This window comes from Capsicum annuum, chromosome 3, assembly GCF_002878395.1.
Source record: "Capsicum annuum cultivar UCD-10X-F1 chromosome 3, UCD10Xv1.1, whole genome shotgun sequence".
Taxonomy (NCBI): Eukaryota; Viridiplantae; Streptophyta; class Magnoliopsida; order Solanales; family Solanaceae; genus Capsicum; species Capsicum annuum.
The window spans coordinates 4,369,000-4,389,674 of NC_061113.1; the positions used below are offsets into that span (position 1 = coordinate 4,369,000).

General features: G+C 38.7%; 3 protein-coding genes across 4 annotated transcripts; all 3 read right to left on the reverse strand.

Moving 5' to 3' along the window:
• Positions 1-61: 61 nt before the first annotated feature.
• LOC107865621 (protein NO VEIN-LIKE) lies at positions 62-1,251 on the reverse strand. The gene is made up of 2 exons (XM_016711846.2): positions 730-1,251; positions 62-630 (listed from the first exon to the last, which is right to left on the reverse strand). The coding sequence occupies exons 1-2, from the start codon at positions 1,079-1,081 to the stop codon at positions 206-208; spliced, it is 777 nt and encodes a 258-aa protein (XP_016567332.2). The 5' UTR covers positions 1,082-1,251; the 3' UTR covers positions 62-205.
• Positions 134-7,685, reverse strand: LOC124885481 (protein NO VEIN-like). Of its 2 annotated transcripts, none has more exons than XM_047408908.1 (5): positions 6,113-7,685; positions 4,970-5,079; positions 3,654-4,056; positions 3,221-3,538; positions 134-1,820 (listed from the first exon to the last, which is right to left on the reverse strand). In XM_047408908.1, the coding sequence occupies exons 1-5, from the start codon at positions 7,676-7,678 to the stop codon at positions 1,254-1,256; spliced, it is 2,964 nt and encodes a 987-aa protein (XP_047264864.1). In that variant the 5' UTR covers positions 7,679-7,685; the 3' UTR covers positions 134-1,253. The 2 variants fall into 2 exon arrangements, with proteins under 2 accessions (XP_047264864.1, XP_047264865.1); XM_047408909.1 differs by having other exon boundaries at positions 134-2,135.
• Positions 7,686-8,784: 1,099 nt separating this feature from the next.
• On the reverse strand, positions 8,785-20,269 carry LOC107864316 (protein NO VEIN). Its single transcript, XM_016710655.2, has 3 exons — positions 18,800-20,269; positions 12,108-12,319; positions 8,785-10,668 (listed from the first exon to the last, which is right to left on the reverse strand). Exon 3 carries the CDS (start codon positions 10,441-10,443, stop codon positions 8,785-8,787), a length of 1,659 nt encoding a protein of 552 aa, XP_016566141.2. The 5' UTR covers positions 10,444-10,668; positions 12,108-12,319; positions 18,800-20,269.
• Positions 20,270-20,675: the final 406 nt, after the last annotated feature.

Consider the following 20,675-nt stretch of genomic DNA (forward strand, 5'->3'; position numbering starts at 1 on the left):
TGTTGCATTATTCAAAATGGCGTTAAAATTTCAACTTTTCATGATAGATGGTGTATTGATATAGTGGCAACTGACTTTTGTTTTAACTGGGAACACTTTTAAACCAAAGAGCTGACTTCTGTTTTACACAAAATGAAGGCAGTCAAAAATTTCTTTATCATATTCTATTATCTAAATCTGAAAGATGAATTAGCCATACATGTCACTATGGTACTATAAGAGCTAGCTGTAGTTTACCAAGACAACAAAGTCTGGCTGGGTTCCTGTAAAGAGTCACTTTTACTGCATTATGAGGTGATAATACAACATGTGCAATGCTAAAAAGTTCACCTTTCTCAAGTGCAAACTGCCATTCCCTCAAGGTAATATGGAACCAATCCTTTGTCACTGATCTAGTTGCCTTTACTTCGATATACTCATAGGGAAGCCCCGTGTCATTAGTTTCGTTGACCCATTTCACGAAATGCTCGCCAAATATCCCCACGAAGTAATTATATGCAGCAGATTCTCCGAGTCTGCCAGTTGACAATGCCTGTTGAGGATCAACCGTGCCAAAAGACAACTGAACCCTTTCTCGTGCATCAAATGAGTTATAGCTCAGGTTTTGTAGCGCTGGCACATTATTAACTGCTGCATTCACAGTAAAAGGCATCAGCATATTATGTACATGATCGGAGAATCTATCCGTTAACGTCTGTTAAGGATAACCCATGCCTACGGAAGGCTGACCTGTTTCTTTCATATCAAATGAGCTATAATTCAGGTGTTGTTGTGCAGTCGCATTATAAGGAGAACTATGCACAGCGTTGACAGTAGAAGGTACAAGCACATTGCATTTATGATCAGTGTCTCGTGAGCCTAGTAAAGATGCAGCGCATGCTGGATTATTGCGACTAGGTGTCTCTGTTTTCATAACACTTGCATTAGAACCATAGAAACCATGATCAGTTTTCCCATTAGTGGGTACTGGATCATTGCGGACACAAGTGACCTGAGTTGGAACCAGAGCAGAAGTTTCTTCTACAACTTCAACAATTTCCTCCCTCCTTGGTTGGATGTAACTGGCTGCCTGCATCTTCATAACGCTTCCACAAGAACCACGGAAACCATGATCAGTTTTCCAGTCTGCACTGGGTGCTGGATGATTGAGACGACAAGTGATCTCAGTTGGAGCCAGAACAGATGTTTCTGCTATAACTTCTTCAATCCTCTCCTCCTTTCTTGAAAGGATGCCTCCGGCTGCCAGTGTCTTGTCAGCACTTGCCTGAGAGTCTGTGTAAATGGTGATTAGTTTTGCAGTCCACAGGGGCTACTGAATCATTGTGAACACAAGTGATCTGAGTTGGAGCCTGAGCAGGTGTTTCTTCTATCACTTCTTCGACAGTCTCTTCCTTCCTTGGTTGGATGCTACTGGCTGCCTGTGTCTTCATAACAATAGCACGAGAATCATGGACAGCATGATCAGTTTCCCCAGGAACACAATTTGAGCTGCCTCCCGGTTTCTTCTTGAAATTCAGTGTGTTTGTCTCACCAATTGTTCTAGAAGCACAAATAGTCATCAACCACGTCACACTATCAGTTGACAATGGAATGTTCGCAAGTGACCAAACAGATTCACCTACAGGAAGCTTGGGCATTTTCTGGCTATTCAGAATGAAAAACTCAATTTGCTCCTCAGAGGAACCTGACTTTGCCATTGTCGTGATCATATGAAGAAAGTTTGCCATGTGCAAGTGACGATCTCTAGAACAGAATAAACGAGAAATCTCCATGAATATCGAATGAAAATCTGATTCTTGAGTGACATACAGGACGTTTCCCTGGAGCATATACCAAAAATAAGATTTTACTGACAACTAAATAGACAAAGACCACATACAAATAGCATATACCAAAAGTAAGTGTTGTATATGCACTCATAATCAAGTTAGATTTCCACAAGTCAAGACAAACATTCCCTGGAGCTGGAAAAAGAGCTATCTCTTTACTTTTTCCCTATTTAATGAAGAATTGTTTTTCTTGAAAGCAAATTAATTTTCCTTTTGACCATGGTGTCCAGGCCGAGCCCAGTTAACCATTGACGCTATAAAGCAAGTGTCTGTTGGACCATCATATATGATTTCACGGGTCACAACCTGCAAATGAGAGGTTAACGTTGAGAAAAAAATGGGCCTCATGGTACCTTTTTAATAATAAAATAGTAAGAAAGTATTGAATAGTATGGGAAAACTTCCGTATTATGGAAGTGGACACAATTTGGAACAAAACCAAAATAGTAAATAGGACAATCAATATGGAACAAAGGAAGTGAATGAGTTCCTATATCCATGTTCCATAGTGGAAAGAAAACCATATAATTAGAATAGCGTTAGTACATGATACACATTTGAACCAGAAAAAAGTATAGTTGGATTTCAGAAGTTGATATCAAGAACTAAGTTGTGTTGAAAGACTTTTATCAGGTAAAGTATTTCATTAACAATAACAAGGCCAACATAGAGTGATAGCAACTTTCGTAACTACTTCATCCACCCAAAGCATTACATGATTCCATATAGAAGAATTAAATTATTGAATCTTCCGCTTTGTTTTGGACATCGATCAACTAAGTTTTGAACAACTTTTTAAATGTGGAAAGCACGAAAAATTGAGGTCCTTGGGGCTTGAAGCCGAAACGAAAAGCGAACATGCACTTCTTGGAAGTAAAGTCTACAATTATAGAAAAAATTTAAAAAATTCTAAACAGGTATAAAGTTACAACTATAAGAATCAATTAATGATTAACGTAACTAATCTCAACATCCAATATACAATAATTTTGATAGTAATCCAACTTTTCAAAGTTGAGATTCAAAGAGCTGTCTGCTTTTAGTTAGGATTATTTGTGACTCATTGTTTGAAGCAATTAAAAGTCATAGTAAAAACAATTACATAAAATACAAAAGCAATGACATACCAACAATAAAAAAGTGCTTTAAATTATTTGGGATGGTCATAGTAAAAAAAACTTCTATTTGGCCAAATAGATAGTAAAGTTCAAGTTGATTGCGAAGAATGACAGAAAATGGTAAACCATGTATAATAAAAAATGGAGTAGAGTGATTCATTGATGTAGGAAAGACCAGTGGGTCTATATATCATCTATCTAAGAAATATCTAGTCTTTATTTGATATGCATGTGGACAAGAACGAAAAGAGAGGAGGGTGAAACTTAGCTTACCTCAGAACGAGAAGGAATATTTAATCTGCGCATGAAGATAGAAACTTTGGTTCGGAGAATCTCCTTTTCCTCGTCATTGAGTTCCCCAAAGTAGAGAAAGTTAATATTATCAAAATGTTCAAATTCCGTTCTTAACTTATCATCGTCACACCAACAGATGAGCCCAAAGGATTGGTTGAGAGATACCCATTTATTTTCTGTAGTGGGAAGAATCAGATGCTGCTTTTCCTCAAGACACTTTTGCAAGAAATCAACATCTTCACATCTCAAAGAGCCAGATTTTAGCTCATCAGCCCACTTGAGAAATATACGGAAAACCTGAAAAGCAAATGTGAAATCATTTTTAACCTCAGAAACTAATAAAAACCTGGCATTGTTAGCAGTCATTCATTTACCACTATGACAAATTAAGTTTATTAAAAAAATGGCTTACTTTCTTAGCTACTTGTGAAGGTAAAGCAACTGCAGATAAATGCAGCAATATTTGAACATATCCATGGAAATGAGGGAACTCATCCACTCCACATCTATTAACAAAAATGTCATGAAGGCCTGGGTACAAGTTACATAATATTCTGGCAACAGGATGTTGTTGGACTGTGTGTTGGACAAATTTTGTAGAGACCATCTTCACTTGGTCCGCAGAACCAGTTGAATCACACCAAAAGACTTCTTTAAGTGACAACAGAACACCAGGGACAACATCTTCAAGTGAAACACCAAACTCAGAAGGGACAAACACAGAAGGTCCATCATGTAATTCTTCAACCACTTTTCTCTCTGAAGTATTCATCCTATTCCACACGAATGTGTAAAATCTGGACATTTGTGACACACTGAAAAAAGTATTTAATGAATGAGTGTGCTAGTTCAAAATAATGAGGAAAGAAGATCTCACGATGAAGGACATGCTTAAACCTTTAGACTTCAGGACCCTAAATTGTTGAAAGGGAACATGTTATGGCTTGACAGTGCTTGATCATTGTATCATACAAGTCATAATTAAACATTGAAAGAGGCAATCACTAGACAAATTATTTGTTTCTAGCTTTCCTTCTATTCTTGTAAACAGAGAAAAGTTACCATTCCAAGACATGCATTACATTTAAGGGAAATAGGAACACACATGTTTCAAAAGAATAACATTCTGAGCCCAATGTCAGCCTCCCACATAGCACTAAAAATTCTGTAGCCATTCTTTCAGATTATCTAGAAAAACTGAGAGTCCATTCTTTTAGGATTTCAGTAGGACTAACTGATATCGGACAATGTTGTGGAAAACAATATAAACAGGACTCAAAGGACCATTTTTACGAAGTTTGACAAGGCTTCAACGTCCTAAATGAAGGTAGTTGTTATACACTATGATCATCACTTAACAAAGAAAAGAAAAAGAAAGAGAAATGACCATCAATTAATCAAATAGCAGACCACTACCAACAACCTTAGTATGTGATATATGCAACCAATTCATGCAGCATACAGTATTCATATTTTAGTTAACTATTTCTTATTTAAATCCCTTGCTACTTCTTCAGAGGTAGAGGTAGTGGTATGGACTGCGTACATCTTACCCTCCCCAGACCCCACTATGTGGGAATACACTGGATTTGTTGCTGTTGTTGTATTTCTTATTTAAATCCACAGGAAAAGAAATTGCTGAAAAAAAAAACAATATTTTTCAGTAAAAGAGAGCATAAACCATCTTGCTGGTTTTACGTCGCTTTCAGCTGAAGGAAGATCAAATACCTAGCTCTGAAGGGTGCTTTGGCTCTCCAAACTTTAAGAATTGCTAGCGTGTCATCGGCTGCAACTTGGGTTTTCAAACCAAGAGCTGTTAACAACCTTTCACTTCTCACCTGTCTCACCAAAAAACAAAAAGCATTAGCTCTAACTAAGAGCAGCGATAAGGGAAGAAGTCCAACCAAATTCAAGCTAAAAACACAAGCAAAAATATGATTTGGTACTACCCTATACCAGGAAGAAGCTAAAGTAATATCTTTAAGGTACTCTCACATATCAATGGAACATAAACAAAACAAGCATGCACAGATGTGAACAGAACAATAATTGAGCATAATAGAAAAATCTCAAACGAAAATCTAACTTGTCCTGGAAGTCAAATTAACTCAAGCTGGCTTTTCAGACATACAGTTTTCTAACCAAAACTACGAAAAAGGTTGTGATAGTAAAACTAAACTAGAACAAAATAAATAAAATAAAACTAGATCATTTTTCTTTTCTTCTGTGATAACCTAGAAATCCGCTGTTTCCTAGCTTCAGAACCCAATGGATAATAGGCCTACCCAAACCTTCACTTAAATACCAGATTGGTTCACCTGAAAGATTCAAGCTCTTGACATGTGCCTACCACTCATCCCACATTGTTCTACTCATGCCATTGAACCAAGGCTTGGATGACATAAAATAGATCATGTTTAAGCTGTCCACTAAGTTAATTCTCTACCACAGCAATAATAATGCACAAATTAGAAGAGTTAGTTCATTGTACCAGTATATGTGAATAATCAACCACATCATATTTTTAGTATGGCTAAGCTGTTATTAGCACACTCATACAAACAATCATTTACATGAAAAATTAGCAGGTCAAAGCTACTCGTAGAAATGTTTCACTGACAAGACAAATTACCAGGTTAAGAAACTTCGATAAAACTCTAGACTGTCTTGTCAATCATCCCAATAGCTGTTAAATAAGGCTGAAGTTTAACTTTTTAAATTTCTTCTTAGTTATTTTCTTTACGTAGAGTCTTAGACCAACAAAAACCTCAAAAGTGTGATGATTACTAAATATACAATTAACGAGACTGATTTAAGACATTCTATTTGGGACTCAAGATCTCTACCTCAAATTCAGTCAAGATCACTAACCTTGGGAACAGTATAAGGAGCATTATCACCAAAAATTGAGTGCACAGCCTCGCAATCATGGAATAACTCCCTTGAAGAGTGGAGCTCATTATCGAGAGTTGACGCTATCCACCGAACATCACAGAGGATTCTGCGGAATGAGGAATCAAAAATTTTCCTTTCTCCATCAGAAGTGAAATAGAAGCCAGTAGCCTTATCACTGAAATAATCATCCCACAATCTATCAAGTACCTCCAAGAGGTACTTGCATTTTTCCTTGTCACGAGTAGAAGACAGTTGTAACAGCATATTGACAAATTCTTCAGACACCCAATCTTTTGCAATTGATCCTATGGGGATCAAATCTTTATCCCATGTCACATTCATGGGAAGAGGGCATACATCAGACATACTTTTCTCAACTTGGACAACCTGTACAAAATCACTGATCCCCATTTCATGGAAAAACTTTCGCCACTTTAATACACCTCCAGCTAACATTCTATTGATTGGATGCTTTAAGTACATATCATCAATTTCATGCCATGTAAGATCTAATCCTTGAATTAATCGACTCATATCTATGGGATTTCCATATTCTTTGCTGAAATGGATGGGAACCTCTATTGGGCGCCTGCACCCATGATTAGTCAAAATAAAGACATTGTCACGCAGTTCCCTGATAATCTGCTCTTTTTCTGATTGGCAGTCATAGCAATTAAACTGAAAATGGAACACCAAGAAAGCAAGATACTCAGTCATTATTTCTTTATGTCCTTGTACATTTTTGTCTCTGTAAAAATAAGGTAGAATATGTATCTTTACTATTTGATGTGCGGATAACTGATGGACACCAACTCTGTACAGCATCATAGAAACATTCTCTACTACTGATGATCCACAGCATGATGTGCCAAGAGCAGCAGCAGCAGAAAGAAGTGCAGAACTCACAGTTCTAAGACAAGCATGCAATCTTAGGAAAGTTTTTGGTGCATAGTCACCATCAATCGCAGCACCCGTGGAATCAAAATGCAACCAAATTGGGCCTTCATCTAGTGATCCATACTTACCGTCTGAAAGGGGAATAAATGGAATTTTCTTAAGGTCCATGAGATCCAATTCTGTCCCAAAACCTGCTAAGTCTTGCCCGTTTGTCAAGAATGTATAAACGTTGTTTAACCATGAAGATAACCATCCCAAACCCATTGACTTTATACCATCTTCTGAAGAGCATAGAGAAGTTATAACCTGAAATAGAACATTCAGTCCATACTCCTCAACTCCAAGAGACCGAGCTAATAAATCTGGTAGAACTATATCTTTATGCAAGAATCCAACACCAAGGTGATAGCGAAGCAAGCTATCAGGCAAGAGCTTACGAGACTCTTCCGTCCAATTGCGCAAAACTTTTGACGGAGCAACCCATTCAATTCCTGCACCTTCTACTATCAAACAGTTTGACATGCGTAATCTAGAAAGAATCATCTGAGGAAGACAAGAAAAGAAACCATGACCCTCCACTACAAGGGGAACAAAGCTCATATAAACTGCAACACCCTTTGCTGGGTTATCCCTAAAACACGGCATATTACAAAATGACCTCTCAGTACTAACAAACAAGCCAGGAAACTCCAACAACAACCACTGGTTCCAAGCATTATCGCCATTAGCTTCGTCCCTAGATGAAGGCTACACAAAATCACCCTGAAATTTATACTTCAACCCATACTTTCTAAGAGGAAGAAATGCAAAATATAGGCTGTTGTTGTGGAGTTCTGGACATTGACATACGCAAGAGTCACACTGGCAAAAAGCACTACCACGCACTTCACTGATAATTTGTTCCTTTTCTAATTGACAGTTGGGGCAACTCGATTGCAAGTGGAACATCAAGAAGGAAACATACTCTGTCATTAAGTCTCTGTATCCTTCTCCATAATTCTCACTATAGATAGATGGCAGAATATGCTTCTTTACAATTTGATGTGCCAATAACGGTTGGACATCAGCTCTATACAGCATCTTAATAACATTATCTACTACTGCTGATTCACCATTTGATGTGCCAAGAGCAGAAGCAGCAGAAAGAAGTGCAGGACTCACAGTTCTAAGACTAGTATGCAATCTTGGGAAAGTTTCTGGCGCATAGTCACCATCAATCGTTGCGCCCATTGAATTAAACTGCAACCAAATTGCACCTTCATCCAGTGATCCATAATTACCATCTGAAAGGGGAATAAAAGGAATTTTCTTAAGGTTCTTCATGAGATCTGATTCTGTCTCAAAACCTGCTAAGTCATTCCCATTTGACAACAATGTATGAACTGTGTTTAACCATGCAGATAACCATCCCAAACCCATTGACTTTAGACCATCTTCTGAAGGGCATAGAGAAGTTATAACCTGAATTAGAGCCTTCAGTCCATACTCCACAATTCCAAGAGCCCTGGCTAATAAATCTGGTAAAACAATATTTTTGTGCAAGAATCCAACCCCAAGATGTTTGCGAAGCAAGCTATCAGGCAAAAGGTTACGACACTCTTCTGTCCAATTTCGCAGAACTTTGCATGGAGTGACCCATTCATTTTCTGTACCTTCTAGTATCAAGCAGTTTGACATGCGTAATGTAGAAAGAACCATCTGAGGAAGACTAGAAAAGGAACCATGACCCTCCCCTACAACAGGAACAAAACTCATATATGCTGTAACACCCTTTGCTGGATTATTCTGAAAACAGGAAAGATCACAAAATGACCTTTCTGTACAAGCAAATAAGCCAGGGAACTCTGCAGCAGCCACTGGTTCCAAGCACCATCACCAGCAACTTCATCTCTAGATGAAGGGACTACAAAATCCCCTTGAAGTATATACTTCAGGCCATACTTTCTCAGAGGAAGAAACGCAAAAAACAAGCTGTTGCTATGAAGTTCTGGACATCGACATATGCAAGAGTCACATTGGCAAAAAGCATTGTCACGCACTTCTCTGATAATTTGCTCCTTCTCTGATCTGCAATCGGGGCAACTCGATTGCAAGTGGAACATTAAGAAGGCAAGATCCTCTGTCATTATTTCTCTACGGCTTTGTCCATTTCGCTCTCCGTAGTGAGATGGTACAATATGTTTTTTTACTATTTGATGCGCCGATAACGGTTGGACACCAGCTCTATACAAAATCCAAGCAACATTATCTAATATTGATGATTCACAATGTGATGTGCCAAAAGCAGCAGCAGCAGAAAGAAGTGCAGAACTCACTGTTCTAAGACTAGTGTACAGTCCTGGAAAAGTTTCTGCCGCACACTTATCATCAATTTTAGGGCTCAGTGAATCAAGATGCAACCAAATTACTCCTTCATCCAGTGATCCATACTTACCATCCGAAAGGGGAATAAATGGAATTTTCCTGAGGTCATTCATGAGATCTCTTTCTGTCCGAAAACCTGCTGAGTTTTCACTCTTTGACAACAAATTATATACAGTATTTAACCGCGCACAAAGCCATCTCAAACCCATTGATTTTAGACCATCTTCTGAAGAGCACAAAGACGTCATAACCTGAAATAGAACCTTCAGTCCATACTTCTCAATCCCTAGGGCCCTGGCTAACAAATCTGGTAAAATTATATCTTTATGCAAGAACCCCAAACCAAGATGCTTAGAAAGCAAGCTATCAGGCAAGAGCTTACGAGATTCTTCTGTCCAATTGCTCAAAACTCTGCACGGAGCAACCCATTCATTTTCTGTACCATCTAGTAACAAGCAGTTTGACGTGCGTAATCTAGAAAGAATCATCCGAGGAAGGCTAGAAAAGAAACCATGAACATCTCCTACAAGGGGAACGAAGCTCATAAAAGCTGTAACACCTTTTGCTGGATTATTCCTAAAACATGGTAGATCACAAAATGACCTCTCAGCACTAACAAACAAGCTAGGGAATTCTGACAACAACCACTGGTTCCAAGGACTATCACCATCAACTCCTTCCCTGGACGAAGGGAGTACAAAGTCACCTTGAAGTATAAACTTCAGGCCGTACTTTCTCAAAGGAAGGAAGGAAAAAACAGGTTGTTGGTCCAGATGTGGGTTGTAGCTTCCATCAAGTGTTTCCTGCAAGGTAAACGCTATGGAAATTTCTGTTGCTGCTGTACCAGGACGAATAGTGTCAGCCCGTAATTTCTGGGATACGACAAAACAAGTCATTTTCTTCTCTCCAAAGGAAACCTTAATGATACCATTTCCCACAACTTCTTTCCTCATAACAATAATGGAATCACTTAGCATATTTCGAAACTTGATACAGTGAAGACGGCGAAGAAAAAGCAGTAATGATGGATGAAGATCAGCGAACATTGATATAACATTTTTCCCGCTGGACCTTTCCAAGAGACTTGACCTCAAGGGAAGCACTATGCATGTATTCCAATGATTGCAATCAGAATCTGATGATGCCAATCTGGAATAGTGGTCAATGTCACAGGGAGGAACAACAGTTGGCGAAACAAAACCTATCTGGCTATTAGTGATATCAAACTTAATATGGAAGCCATTGGAATGAATCTCAGGAGCATCAGTGACCTGTAAAAACAAAACAAAAAGTTTAGCCAAAAACAGATTGTAGACTTTATGGACAAGGCACACCAGCAAATTGAATTCAGACACAGCAGGTAAAGTGAAAAAATATTGAAATCCAGCAAGAATTAATGAAATGCTACACCACAGACAGGAGTGGTCATTTCAAAAAGCAATAATAACACAAGGCACAACCAGAAGCATGAGCAAGCAAATAAATAGTTTCACCATCAGCATTTTGAAAATGCATGATGAAACTATACAAACCTAATCCAGGTAGAAAAAGAAAAAGGACTCACCCACAATTGGTTGTCAGAACATTCCCTATTCTGCACCTAGAGATGCTGAGTTTCTATCGTAATTATCATATTTGGATCAGCTTGTGGTTCCGAGAAGAAGGGAATTATCTGGATTAGCTTTGTAGTGCCACTAGCGTGAAAGATTTTTAGCAGTTACTAGTGCAAGCATATGTAGCAGGCGCTTGAATGTAAATATTCTCACTATTCTAGCTGATTAAACAGGAAATGAGAAAAATGTTCAAGTGGCACCTATTGCAGCAGCTTGTACTATTAGCAAAGCTACTTGCCATAGTCTGTTGAGTCTTCTATACCTAAGCATGAGTTGTTTAATTATGCATTGATCAGCCATTCATTTGTGTAAAGATATGACACCTAGGCCTAACTCAACCCCAAAAGCTAGCTCATGAGGGGAGGATTGCCCAAGTCCATATAAGCAGACCACCAGTCCATTCCCCAACCAATGTGGGACTCCACAACCCACTCTAACACCCCCCTTCACGCCTAGGGCCCAACTGGCGCGTGGACTGGGAGTCCAAATGGGGATGGACCTGGCTCTGATACCATGTAAAGATATGACGCCTAGGCTTAACTTAACCCCAATAGCTAGCTCGTGAGGGAAAGACTGCCCAAGTCCATATAAACAAACCGCCAGTCCATTCCCCAACCAATGTGGGACTCCAACCCACTCTAACAATTTGAAAAGGTAAGAACTAGAAGGCAACATAAAACAAGAGCGCAGTGCGTGATGTTTGGGAACCGTGCCCCAGCAGTCTTATAGGCACCTCGTGGAGAGGATAGAGGGGTACAACCAACGGAAAGTAATAGTACATTGTCTAAATGCTGGACATCCACGTTGTTCTTCGTGTTTTTACCACTTATTCCTGAAAGCAACAAATGAAAAGGTTCGATTTGTGTACTTATCTACTCAGTAAGCGTTGAGAACTCCTACCCAAAACAGAATAAATAGAGTAGGCCACAGTTCAAGTGTTAAATACTTCTCTCAGCATTTCTTACAGGCACATCACCTAAACCATTCACTTACAGCCAAAACTTTTTGATAGGTCATACAGCCAAAACTTTTTGATTGTTCATACATATTCTATAAGGAACTAGATAAAATTCAGCAAAGATGTTTGTGCATATTACCCGGAATACAGATTTGAAACCAATGCCTTTCTTGCCAATGTATCCAGCATTACTTCCTTTCTTAGTTGAGTTCCCAACATCACAGAGTGCTCTGATGTCATCAGCAGAAAAACCACGCTCATTGTTTAGAACTATAATGCCTTTATCCTGAAGAATGAAAACCAAACTGGGCTCGACAGTCTCAGGGTAGGTATTATATCAGCATTCTGCACCTGAATTAACATGCCATTGTGAAGGAAGCAATCAGTTTATTCATGCTTTTGACTGCTAAAATGGACAGTGCACCCCAATCTTATTTAACTTTACTATAAAGAAGCTATTAGAATTCCTAATAAGAGATATTGCAGTGATAAGAAATCTGCAGAACCAAAAGTTATAACTCTAGAGCAAATGAAAGATTATAGAAAGTAATAAGGTAATCAACATTAGAGATTACTCTACGAAATCTCAAAGAGATGTCTAGTCACCTCACTGAACAGCGGTTACACTATAGTAAGTTCAACATTAGCAGTCAGGAACCATTTCATTGAACTCAAGGTACAAAAAAACAAATTAATAAGGTTAATCAGGCTATACAGTGGATTCATTATTTAAATAAAAGGGGCACCCAAAGACCTGTTATAACGGGTACTTAGCCACATAATTGCTCTAAGACTTAGTTGCAATTTGCACCCAATTGCCTGTTGTGCAAAAATTGAAAATTTTATAATCAGCACATTATCATTTTTCAAGCATCCACATCCTTGTTAATCAAATAAAGAATTTATCTTCCAGCATCAAGTTTTTCTAATATTTCATGAAGTTTAAGAACAGTATCTTCTTTCCTGGGGAATCAATACTAATTACAAACAAGCAGCAGAAGAGTATATGTTACAACGCTAGTGATTTTTGTAATTTTCCTTCCAATTTAATCAATTGTAATTAGGAATTAAATAGTCACATGACTAGCACGTAACAGAGGGAGTTAGTTAAAGTTGTTGGAGTTGTTAGGTGAAAGTAAGTTATAACTAACTTCCGGAAATTCCCCTGTATAAAGCAACAGTTGCATTCTCAATTGTAAGCAGTTTTTGTGGATTAAGAAATATCAGTAAACTTCTCTTCTCTCTTCTTCTCAAAATCTTGGGTTCTTGTAACTCTTGGGAAAGCTGCTCAAGGGCAATTCTAGTAATTCTTGCTCTTTAGGCGATCTCACTTTAAAATCTTTACTCGATATTAAAGGAACCTATCATTGGTACCAGAACCAGTGATTCTCTTCTCTGACCACAGGTATGGGCGACCATAACACTAGAATGCAAGAAATTCGTCAGGAAGTTGACACTCTCAAAGGCTCGATCGAGGGAATTGCGAATTCTATCGCTGGTATTCGACAAGCTGTTGATGAGAGGGTTAACCAGGCCATGAATGAGATTCGACGGTTGCTGATTGAAAACAATCATGGTGGACCAGTTCCCCAGGTAATGGCAATGACGTGCAAGATGTTCGAGGAAATGCTGGACAGAGGAATTATCAAATACCAACTTGAAATTTTCATCTGAAATTTCCAAAATTTGATAGGGAAGGGCTCCGAGATTGGTTGTACAAATGTGACCAATTTTTTGATGTTGATGAGACACCAGAGGACACGAGGGTAAAGTTAGCTTCATGCAATTTGGAGGGCAAAGCTTTACAATGGCACCAGTCATATATCAAGAGCAGATTGACTCGTGAATGGCCAAGGTGGGGGGGAGTATGTAAGGTGTTTGTATTCGAGATTTGGGACTGAACTTTTTGATGATCCCATGGGTGTTTCAAGGACTTGGAACAGGTAGGCTCAGTTCAAGAGTATATTGATCTTTTTGATGAGTTGTTAACTAGGGTGGAATTACCAGAAGAGTATGAAATAAGTTGTTTCATTAGAGGTTTAAAGCCCGAAATTGGATTACCTGTGAAAATGTTAGCTCCTACGACTTTATCTACGGCTATAAGTTTGGCAAAAATCCAAGAGCAAACCTTATTAGTGCAGAAACAGGTTTTTGCCACCTCTGCAGTATTGCGCACTCCAAAGAATCTCTAAATTTCCTACAGGACACTCTTTTTTTCCTCAGAATTCTAACCAACAAACTAGACTAACTCAGCCCTTTACAAAACCACGACCAAATATTGTTCCTAAAACCAACTTCAGAAATGCTAAATTGCTAACACCCAAGGAAATGAATGAAAGGAGGAGTAAGGGTTTGTGTTATAATTGTGATGAAAAGTATTCATTTGGTCATGTGTGTAAGGGTAGGAGACAATTGTTTTCCATGAAAGTGGACGAATGGGATGATTTAGTACATGTTATGGAAGTGGAGGATGTGTAGACAGTGCTGAACTATTGTCTATGATAGGCCATGACTTTGAGACTGATCAGGATGGGGTTATTTTACCTTATGTGTCAGTTCACGCAATGAATGTGCTCCATGACTTTAGAACTATGAGGGTAACTGTTTCTGTCAAGGGAAAAGCTATCCAGGTTTTGATAGACACTGGAAGAACACATAATTTTTTGGACCTGAATACAACTAAGAAGTTGGGATGTTTACTCACCACTATCTCACCTTTTGATGTGTCAATTGCTAATAAAAAGATATTTGCAAGAATTTGTCTTGGAAGATGGAAGCGGTCACATTTGAATCAGACATGCTGATTTTACCCATTGGAGATTGGAGATTGTAACATGGTGCTAGGAGTTCAGTGGTTGATTTCTTTAGGAGATGCTCTCTGGAACTTCAAGAAGTTCAAGATGGAATTTAGTGTAAGGGAGCACAAGGTGTCTTTGAGAGGTATGCAACCTCCTGCAAGTAAAGTGATTCGGCAGGATAGCATGTCCAAGTTATTGGCCAAACCAGTGGAACTTTGCATGATTTTTGTTGGGATGTTTAGAGAAGAGCCATCACAAGAGGATGCTAGCCTATTTTCTTTAGAACTGGTTCAGGAAGAAGAAGTGCAAGGGGATGTTCAGGTATTGTTGCATGACTTTAAAGACTTGTTTGAAGTCCCTAAGGAGCTATCCCCCTCTAGAAGTCATGATCACAGGATCACCTTGAAGAAAGGGACCTCACCAATTAACATCAGACCTTATAGATATCCTATCATTCAGAAAGATGAGATAGAAAAGTTAGTGGATGAGATGCTGAGTTCTGGAGTTATCAGGCATAGTAATAGTCCTTACTCTTCTCCCATTGTCATGGTGAAGAAGAAAGATGGATCCTGGAGAATGTGTGTCGATTATAGACAACTGAATGAGTGCACAATTAAGGATAAGTTTCCTATCCCTGTTATTGAAGAGTTACTTGATGAATTACATAATGCTAGTGCCTTTACTAAGTTGGATTTGAGATCTGGCTATCACCAGATCAAAATGTTTGAACCTGACATTCCAAAAACTGCTTTCAAAACTCATCATGGACATTACGAGTTCTTGGTCATGCCATTTGGCTTGACAAATGCACCCTCAACTTTCCAAAGTCTTATGAACCAGATTTTTTCCAAGCATCTTAGGAAGTTTGTTTTGGTATTTTTTGATGACATTTTGGTATATACTCCTACAATGTCTGATCATTTAGTTCATTTGAAATCACTTTTCAAATTTTGAGGGATCATACCTTATTTGTCAAACAAAGCAAGTGTGGTTTTGGAGTTTCTCAAATTGATTATTTGGGTCACATTATATTTGGACAAGGGGTAGCTATGGATCCACACAAGGTAGATGCAGTGGTGAATTGGCCTTTACCAGCAACTATTAAACAATTAAGAGGGTTCCTGGGGTTGGCCGAATATTATAGGAAATTTATAAAGGGCTATGGCCTCATTGCGAGGCCCTTGCATGACTTGTCAAGGAATGGGAAGTTTGCATGAATGAGAAAGCCAATATAGCATTTGAATCACTCAAAGCTAGTATCACTCACTCTTCCTGATTTTTCCAAAGAGTTTGTCATTCAGCTCAGGTGGAAGCATAGGTGCAGTGTTGACTCAAGAGGGTAAACCAATTGCTTTTTTAAGCCAGGGCTTATGTGATAAGAATCAAGATCTGTCAGTCTATAAAAGGGAACTACTTGCTTTGGTTTCAGCAGTTCAGAACTGGAAAACTTACTTCTTGGTAGGAATTTTGTGGTCAAGACTGATCATCACAGCCTTAAATATTTGTTAGAACAGAAGATTACTACTCCTAGTCAACAAAAGTGGTTGGTCAAGTTGCTAGGGTATGACTATACCATTGATTATAAGAAAGGGAAAGATAACACTGTGGCGGATGCCTGGAACCTTTTCCAGGAAGGATAGTTTAATCCAACTCAACAGCATTTCCGGAGTTCAGTCTGACCTTCTGACCTACTGGAAGAGGTTAAACAATCTTGGTTGATAGATCCTGCACTCATGAGGTTGATTCAAACAATTCAAGTTGGTTTACCACACAAACCTTACCTCAAATATCAAGCTAGTATATTAAGTAGGAAAGGCAAGCTAATGGTTGGGAATGATGAAGCTCTTCGAAGAAAACTTAAGGTTTTCCATCATGAGAGTGCGGAAGGTCATTCAGGGATCAAAGCCACTTTACAAAGATTGAGGCAAGACTTTTACTGGAAAAAGATGAAGCAAGAGGTGTATACCTTTGTCAAACACTGTGATGCTGGGAAAAGGTGATCTTTGTGGTTGTGGATAGGTTGAGCAAGGCTACTTACTTTTTGCCTCTCAAACATCCCTATTCAGTCTTAGATGTAGCTCAGTTGTTCATGAATGAAGTTTTTAGGTTGCATGGCATGCCTAAGTCTATTGTTTCAGACAGAGATGTTGTTTTCACTAGCAGATTTTGGAAGGAATTGTTTGCTCTTCAGAAGGTCTCTTTGTTGACATCCACTGCATACCATCCTCAGACTGATGGGCAAACTGAGATGGTTAACAGATGTTTAAAATGCTACTTGAGATGCATGCCATTTAAGAAACCTAAAGAGTGGCCTATATGGTTACCCTTAACTGAGTGGTGGTATAATACCACTTACCATTCCCTCAATCAAGATGACTCCCTATGAGGTTGTATATGGTTAACCACCACCTCCTCTACTGCTTACTTAGCATTTGACTCTCAATTGGATGCTGTCGACAGAAGCTTAGTGGCTAGAAAGGCCACTTTGAGGTCTATCAAGGCTTGCTTGACTAAAGCTCAAAGTAGAATGAAGGTATAGGCTGATAAAGGAAGAACTGACAGGTGCTACAACATTGGTGATTGGGTGTACGTTAAGTTGCAGCCTTATAGGCAAGTGTTACTAAAGTCTCACTCTTTTTACAAACTCTCAGCTAGGTTTTTTGGACCTTTCCAAATTGTTGCTAAGTTGGGGAAGGTTGCTTATACACTGGATTTGCCTGCGGATGCTAAAATCCACCCTACTTTCCACATATCACAACAGCAATTGAAGGTAGGATCCCGTCCAGTTTCTGCTACTTTACCTATGGTGCACTCTAGTTCAGGACCTGTTTTGCTAGTACCTGAAGCTGTTATAGATACGAGGATGGTGCAAAAGAGAGGTTGAGCTGTTTCACAATGGCTTTATCAAATGGTTCAATGCCCCTACGGAGAATAGTACTTGGGAGGATTACCACATTATCTGCCAGCAGTTTCCTGATTTCCATCCTTGAGGACAAGGATGTTGTGATGGGGGAGTATTGTTACAACTCTAGTGATTTTTGTAATTTTCTTTCTCATTTAATCAATTGTAATTAGGAATTAAATAGTCACATGACTAGCACGTGACAGAGGGAGTTAGTTAAAGTTGTTGGAGCTGTTAGGTGAAAGTTAGTTATAACTAACTTTTGGAATTCCCCTGTATAAAGCAACAATTGCATTCTCAATTGTAAGCAGTTTTTGTGGATTAAGAAATATCAGTAAACTTCTCTTTTCTCTCTTCTTCTCAAAATCTAGGGTTCTTGTAACTATTGGGAAAGTTGTTCAAGGGCAATTCTAGTAATTCTTGCTCTTTAGGCGATCTCACTTTAAAATCCTTACTGGATATTAAAGTAACCTATCAGTATATGCCTATAAGTAGATTATTCCAAGTTGAATAGATAGTCGGCAAACTTTGTTAGATACCTATGAATGACTTAACTTGAGTCATATGAACAACTTGTCCATTCTTTGATTCCGAGTTGGTGTCTAATAATGAAGTTGTTAGACTTTTCAAAAAAAGAAAAAAACAATAAGACCTTCCATTAGAATTAGGTGGGTGTAGTTCTTATAGTTGATATGGACAACATTGTGTTATTTAATAGGTACCTATCTTCTCCCTATAAGGCCATGGTAAGTGCCGTATCAGAATTAACCTTTTTCCACCACCTTGCTAACCTTTCTAGTGTTCCAACTTTTGCCTGCCTTCTTTCTGTTCCATCTACAAACCATCTAGGTAGCTCCATTTTGCTAAATAATTCACCATTTCAGTTATTTTACAGTCCATCTTTTAACTGCAGGTTAGTGTAGGTCTAATTCATGTAATTGTTCTCCAACTCCAACTTACTTCCTTCAATGAAGCACCACCACAACCTTTGTATTAAGATCAACATCAAACTCCTTTCTAACCACATTGAATTGTGAGTTTATAAATATAACCCAACACAAGAATGAGTTAGATATACAATGAATTGAGAAAACACTGAACAGACAAGAACAAGATGTGAAGTATACAGACCAGCTCAAGTATCAAGTGTGAATCCTGTGAATACAACTCCTGGGAAAGACGATGAAGTGCTCTCCCCAAGAGAGCATTGTGCTTCTTCAAAAATGCACTTTCAACTAGTGATTGATCGGGCTGCAGATTGAATTCTTCTCGTTGAATAGATTAAATAACCCTGGCAGCAGAACACTCAAGCTCACATAAGCGCATTTTGGAATAACCAGCAAAATTATCAAGAGGGACATCAGTAACATCAGCAGAGCAGCAGGCTTCTCGATTTTCATTTTGCCGAATCGGATCCGGAGAGAGGCTAATTCCACTTCTACACAAAGGATATTTGTTTGACACTAAATGCATAACGGTTGAGTCTGTGCTGAGGCTAAGCTCTGTGACTCCCAAGCATGATGATCCAGAAGACATTAACAAGCTAGAGGCAGAACTGGAAGTCAACTTCTGTTGATCGTCAACCCAATCCATTATGCCAAGAAACATTCCAACTCGATGAAGCATAATACGCTGCTCTACGCATTCACATTCACTTAAGATAGCTGAAGGAGCATCTTTGACAAACGGCTGCAATCCTGCAAGCAATATGTCTGCAGCAAAACAGTAAAACTCAACTGGCAGATAGCCCAGGCAATCAAGTAAAAATCTTGATTCAAAAGACATGGCACTATCCACCCTATCACTCCTCGGTACCTTGCTGTTAATAGTCAATGTAGTTTTATCACTTATGACCTGTCTATGCAGAAATTTAGTATGCTTGAGGGGATCCTGTGATTTTGTTTCCTCATAATTTTCAATTAAAACTTCAAATGCATGACGTGCGTGGCATTTAAGGAGTGAAAAAGGAACATTTTTTTCACCACCATATAAGACCAAAAGAGATAACAGTTTGCCAGCCGTATCAAAAGGATTTCCTTGCAGCAGTACATTTAGAAAAGAATCAACAGTTGCTGTTTGATCAACGCGGACAACCTTCCCACATGCAGTCACCAAACATAACAACTCTTTGGTATTTACCTCGTTCAACAGCCAACCCACAAGAGAGCCTAGAGAAGGAGCAAAGACAACGTCCCAATGTGACCACAAGTTCAGATCTATCAACACTGGAGCGTTTAGCAAGACCTTCATGGCTTCTTTGGACATCAGTTTATGAGCTCCGTGTCCTTCACCATTCTCTAAACCCATTTTCTCCAACATATTTTTGTGAAATCTTCCAACTACATCTTCCTTGAGCAAAGGTTCAGAGAATACAACAGATTTTAAGGTCATATCACCTTTACTTATCTTCATAAAACCATCTACAGCCATCATTAAGTCACTTCCAGCTACTTTTAAACAGACTAAAGGAAATTGTCTCATTAGAAAGTCAGAAATTCTTCTCTTGCCCACTTCTTCAGTCTCCCATAAGCAATGTGAAGCTTGTGATAGCAACAGATCAAACTGATAATCAAGCATTGAAGGTACCAGAGAAGGCTTCTCATGCATGCCAGCTGTCAAGCACCTTGGTAAAGTATGACTAAACAGGTGCATATTTTTCTCCAGGAAAGACCAGATATCTCCATAACCAAGTGACAGAAAATTGCTCTCTCAACCAAGATCCAAGCTTGCGAAACTTATTCAAGAGGAAGATGAACTTCTCATGGTGTGAACTTGCAGTGGACAGGGCATTATCATCACCCTCAAAATATGTAGAAAGTTTACCAATTATGTCCCCAACGGTGACACCTATGTAATCATTCAAATTAGTGGAAAAGTAAGCAATCCACTAGAGGAGGGTAACCAAGAAACTCCAGAAGCAAATTAATGAAAAATCAGAGCATAGAGACTTTAGTCATGTTAACTTATCAAAAGAGACAATTTAATCATGGTATTAGCAGAATGAAGA